Source organism: Corvus hawaiiensis, chromosome Z (genome assembly GCF_020740725.1).
Source record: "Corvus hawaiiensis isolate bCorHaw1 chromosome Z, bCorHaw1.pri.cur, whole genome shotgun sequence".
Taxonomy (NCBI): Eukaryota; Metazoa; Chordata; class Aves; order Passeriformes; family Corvidae; genus Corvus; species Corvus hawaiiensis.
The window spans coordinates 34,793,926-34,799,925 of NC_063255.1; the positions used below are offsets into that span (position 1 = coordinate 34,793,926).

The 6,000-nt window shown below is 40.9% G+C and overlaps 1 protein-coding gene across 2 annotated transcripts in view; it reads left to right on the plus strand.

The window, feature by feature from the left end:
• Nucleotides 1–5,674, plus strand: part of ROR2 (receptor tyrosine kinase like orphan receptor 2) — a 143,755-nt gene extending 138,081 nt beyond the window's left edge. For both annotated transcript variants that reach the window (XM_048292440.1, XM_048292441.1), the window contains exons 8-9: nt 737–939; nt 2,612–5,674. In XM_048292440.1, the coding sequence (XP_048148397.1) occupies nt 737–939; nt 2,612–4,054 (1,646 nt within the window). In that variant the 3' untranslated portion in view covers nt 4,055–5,674. The remainder of the gene's footprint in view (nt 1–736; nt 940–2,611) is intronic.
• The last annotated feature ends 326 nt before the right edge of the window (nt 5,675–6,000 follow it).

Sequence of the window (6,000 nt, forward strand, 5' to 3'; positions counted from 1 at the left end):
AATAGCAAAACCACAGGTTACAGAAAACATCCCAGGCAGTTCCAGCAAACATTTTGGACATCACTATGCTTTTCTAGAGTCTCTAAGTATTAAGTGAAAAAGTATTTTAGGAAGGTTCCAGAACTAAGTGTATTGATGGCTCTTTCATGTCTGCTTCACTCTACTATAAAAGGTCTGCCATTCTATTAAGTATAGAACAATTAATATCTCTACCAACAAGAAGTGAAATTTATTTTATTCTGGGCAGAAGTAGCACTGGAGGTAAAAAATGGGCCAGGTGTTGATGAAATGGCTGAAGCTATGAGAGTGGGTCAGACTGCGTTGTTGTGCTGGGTCATATTGAGTTCACTGGTTCATATACTGTGATAGATACTGCTCACTTGTTTTTTATACCCTGAACAGGACAATGGAATGATACTCTGGTCTGTGTTCTGCAGTTTCCTCAATGAGACGCCTCAAAAATAAAGTAAAATTAACCACATGCTGTTACAGGCCACACTTTAAATGTGGGGCTCCTAGTTTATCTTCATATTGCTAATTGCTATGTCTATTCAAACATTTTTGAAATATGTAATAGAAAATTACAAAGAAGGGGGAGAGGGTAATGTGACTTCTGTTTTCAGGGTATAGTTTCTCTTTGTTTAAAATACAGTATAAATAATCATAATAATTTGCTTTACTATCAAATACCTTAAAAATACTTATTGTAAGCAATGAGCATTTCTGTGCTTGACAGGTCCACGTGACAACAGCAAAATGGGAATCCTCTACATCCTTGTTCCCAGCATAGCCATCCCCCTGGTGATAGCCTGCCTTTTTTTCCTGGTCTGCATGTGCAGAAACAAGCAGAAGGCATCTGCTGCTACACCACAGCGCCGCCAGCTGATGGCATCTCCCAGCCAAGACATGGAAATGCCGCTCATTAATCAACACAAACAGGTATTTCTTACACAATTTGCTTAGGCCCACATATTTCCAAAGTGCCATGATTTTCAGCGTCTCAGGTTGTCTGTGACTGAATCAAGCCATGCTGTTGGGGACCTAATTTTCATACTGTGCAGGCCACCTACTTCAGGGAAAACCAGGTCTTGCACTTCGTAGCTGTATCTAGAAATCCTGGCCTGGGACAACAGCTTTCATTACACAGTATTTAATGTCATTTGTCTTTACCCATCAATCTCCATTCTGCCTGTTACCTGAGTGACTGGAAAAGTGGTTATTCCTGATCCAGTCTTCAGCCTACAGCTCTTTTTTGCTCCTGGCAATCCTCTTTGTCTGTTTAAAGCATGATGCGTGGTGGGGTTTCTTGTTCTAATCCTTCAGCTCAAGACCTCTGGTGCTCTGACCCATAAGTGAATGGAGAGCTAAGATGGGGTGCAACATGTTTCCAAGGCATATATCACAAAGGATGTTGAACGGAAAATGGCTTTGAACTCATGTCTACAGATGTCAGCTCCTGCCTAGGATTTTCTGGGTCAGCTGACTGATCTCTGCACTAAAATCGTGTTCAGAGCTAATGTTGAATTTTTAATCACAGCATTTACAAGATGCAACCTCTAAAAAACAATGCTTACTTTGGAACAATTGGCAACATCTGCTCAGGAAACTGTAGAATATTTAATGAATATTACCAGTTGTAACAAATTGCTTTGATTTTTTGTGTTAATGTGAATATTTAAAGGCTGCCTCTGAACTGTTCTAGAAATTTTCCAGCCCAGTCTACAGCCTGTTGGACACTAAAATCAGAGATTGTTCCCAAATCACCTGCTAAAACATCTTCCCAGCCTGTCCTGTTGCCTCATGCTGTGGTGCCCTGTGTGTGAAGCTGCACCTCACTTGGTCAGGGACTCCTCCATCCCATGCTGGTCAGGACAGACCCATTACATCACCATCACAAGCTCCCTTGCTTCCCTTTCCAGCTGCAGGAGGAAGGTTCTGGGGATTTCTCACTTCTGGGTTTGCAACCTTTTCCTTCAAGTACCAGAGAGAAATTCCTTCTTCCTTCTGCTCCAATTCCACGCCCCTCTTTATTGAAGTGAAGTCAAGATTCCTCAGCAGGGGTACTGTGCTGCCCATGGGCAGGGGCTCTTCCTGTGGAGCATCAGAGAAGAAAAGGCATTACCTGCTACTGCAGACCTGAAAGAGAGAGGTTTTGTTCCTTCTTCTGCTGGAAAGGATGTTTCAGTTCACTCTGAGACTGCCACCTCCTCAACCACCTTGCTTTTCTGACAGACCTCCACTGGGCAGTTCAGGGCTGGTCTGCAGGGAAAGTATAGATGCAGTTAACAGACGTCATTGCTTGACAGATTTCCTCTGAACCCCATATTCATTGAGCTTGCAGGAAATGTGGCCACTCCTTTGTAAAAATAATTATATCCATTATCCTGCAGTATAATTCAATTTATGCTTCTGGTAATAGTGTAACTGATTTCAAGGTTAACTGTGAAATCAATATACTGGTGTGAGCACACACAAAAAACCTGAAAAGTCATTTTGGCCCAATTTGTCTTCCATTTGGAGATCTAACCACTGGGAGATTTTCTTTAATAAGAGATTCTGTTGCTCAGAAAATATTGTGATTTTTTTACTTACTGTCTTTACTTCATTTCAGGCTAAGCTTAAAGAAATTAATCTGTCCACTGTGCGGTTTATGGAGGAACTAGGAGAGGAGAGGTTTGGCAAAGTCTACAAGGGGCATCTCTTTGCTACAGCACCAGGTGAACAGACACAAGCCGTTGCCATTAAGACGCTTAAAGACAAAGCAGAACTGGCTCTTCGGGAAGAATTTAAACATGAGGCAATGATGAGATCACGATTACAGCACCCAAACATAGTTTGTTTGCTGGGAATAGTGACAAAGGAACAACCTATAAGTATGATATTTAGTTATTGTTCCCACAGTGATCTCCATGAGTTCTTGGTGATGAGATCTCCCCATTCAGATGTTGGCAGCACTGATGATGACAAGACAGTGAAATCCACCCTGGAACCAGCAGACTTTTTTCACATTGTGACTCAGATAGCTGCAGGAATGGAATACCTTTCTAGCCACCATGTTGTCCACAAGGACTTGGCAACTAGAAATATACTGGTGTTCGATAAACTGAATGTGAAAATATCTGATTTGGGCCTTTTCAGGGAAGTTTATGCTGCTGATTACTACAAACTGATGGGAAATTCCCTTCTTCCTATCCGGTGGATGTCCCCTGAGGCTATTATGTATGGCAAGTTTTCTATTGATTCGGATATATGGTCATATGGAGTTGTGCTGTGGGAAGTTTTCAGCTATGGCCTACAGCCTTACTGTGGTTATTCTAACCAGGATGTCATTGAGATGATCAGGAACCGACAGGTTTTGCCATGTCCTGATGACTGCCCCACATGGATATACACTTTGATGTTGGAGTGTTGGAATGAATTTCCCAACAGAAGACCAAGATTTAAGGATATACATAATAGACTAAGAACATGGGGAAACCTTTCTAATTACAACAGCTCAGCGCAAACTTCTGGGGCAAGCAACACCACACAAACAAGTTCTCTCAGCACAAGCCCTGTTAGTAATGTCAGCAATGCTAGATACATTGGACCAAAGCAGAAAACTCCAGCCTTCCCTCAACCTCAGTTCATACAAATGAAAGGCCAGATGAGGCCAATGGTCCCACCTCCTCAGCTCTACATTCCAGTCAATGGTTACCAGCCAATGCCTGCCTATGGTGCTTACTTGCCAAATTTTTATCCCGTCCAAATTCCAATGCAAATGGCTCCTCAGCAAATACCCCCCCAGATCATTCCCAAACCAGGCTCCCACCACAGCGGGAGTGGATCTACCAGCACAGGCTATGTAACAACAGCACCTTCGAATGCGTCGGTGGCCGACAGGGCTGCTCTGCTGTCAGAAGGCACGGATGACACACACAATGGAACGGAAGATATTGCCCAGAACCCTGTCCAGGAGGAGGAGGAAGAAGAGGGCTCTGTGCCTGAAACAGAATTGCTGGGTGATAATGACACACTTCAGATGGACGAAGCAGAAATTCAATCAGAAGCCTAAGGAATTTGGCCTCATTGCTAAGAATTCCACGTCGCTTCCATGCATGGAGACGGTAGATCCTTAGGCTTAATAGAGTGATTTTGATCTGACTCAAAGAAACAAAACTAAAAAAAGCAACACCCATTTAAAGTGCAGCAGTAATGATATACCAGGTTTAATGACCATTGCTGCCATCAGATTTTTCAAATATGATGGTATAGAATTGCTGGGTTTAATCTTTTTACTGTCCTACAGTTCTTGAGAGAAGCTGCTTTTCAAATATGTACTGTTGCTGTGCAACATATTGCAGAGTAGCATTGCACATCATGTATATCATGATATGTGAGTGTAATGTTAGTGAATTATGCTTAAACCAATAACACAAAAAGGAATCCAGCTGGTTGCAGAACTGCTCTAAGCATAAAGAAGTGCCCTGGATGTGATGGACAGCTTAGTTTGTAGTATTTATCTCTTCGACAAAATGGACACAAGACTGTTGTTTGCTTTTTGAGTCAGAAAAACTAAGTTGAGAATAATGATCTGTGTTTGTATTACAATAACAAGAAAAGGGGGGAAACTGAACATAAAACTGGCTGTGCTGAGTAAGACCACAGGTCTGTCCAGTCCAGCAGCATGTCTTGAAAGACCGTCGATAATGTCTGCCCAGGGACAGACTGCAAGGGCAACTTCCCTTGTGGAATTTTCCCAGGGTATTTCCCCAGCCTCCAGCAATTTGTGGCTTAGGGTCTTCCCAAGCCTGAAGTGGATTTTTTTTTCTTCTAAATAGCCCTTGATGGAATTTTCTATCGTGGATTTATCCAAATGATTTTGAGCTCACATAAAGTTAGAGTATCCACAAGAGCTTGTGGAATAACATGAGAGGAGAAAGGATGGTTTTCTTTCATCACTTCGGGTGAGTGACTGTGACAGAAGCTTCCCAATGAGATCATCTGACTGCATTTATGGATGAGAGTATTCCGTCTCTGCTGTGTATTTTCAGCAGCAAACAGCCTTAATACACTGTTAACCAAAAATGGGGATATTGTAGGGGATATTATAGGTGTGCACTAACTTAATAAATCCAACTTTAACTTCGTATTGGTTATCAAGTATAGAAAAGGTCTCCACATGTATGTTCCTACATTGTAAAAGTGTTGGGTTTTGTGCGGGGTTATAGACTTACTTGATTTACCACAGTTACTGCTGGATTGCATGTGAAACCATGTTTTTTTTCCTGGCTTTTTAGTAAAAATTATCTTTGAACTTTAGAAGACCAAAATAAGCAATACTGTACAAGGTGCTGTTTTTGTGCTTCTATTTGCAGGATGAATCATGTACAGACCTTTAAATGTAATTTATGTTTTACTGCATTTTATATACATTTTTTCATTGAAATATTTGGACTTTTGAATGAATGACTTTATAACTTAACCATTTACAATATTCACATGTGGTGCAGTTTTATAGTATTGCTGTTTCATTTTGTTAAACATGCAGACAGGTCCATACATTTCGTGACCCCTTTCTGTAATACAAGCAGTACACATTCTCATTGTAGCATTGTAGCCAACACACACTATAGCTATAAGCTGTACATCCAACATGGATTATTCAATAAAGTGATGCAAAAAGTATGATGAAGTATGTTATCCTACAGCTGCTGTTTTGTTATGGTACTTTGTGGAAATAAAAGTGGCCACAGTTGCTTAAGTTACAGGTTTCACACCTAAACTGCAACTTTCATTTTATTACATTGGGATTCACTTGTAAGTCGTGTATCATTGTGATCCACACCCTGTGTTCAAGGTATGGCAGCATTACTTATTTCCAGCATTTCACCTGGACTTGGAAATGCACTGGTAGGAATAAAATATGAAAGCTTTATTACTTGTGTTAATATAATGCAGCTTTGGGTGCTTTTACTAAATAAAGGACAAATTAAAAAAAAAAAAAGGTGAAATTTATTT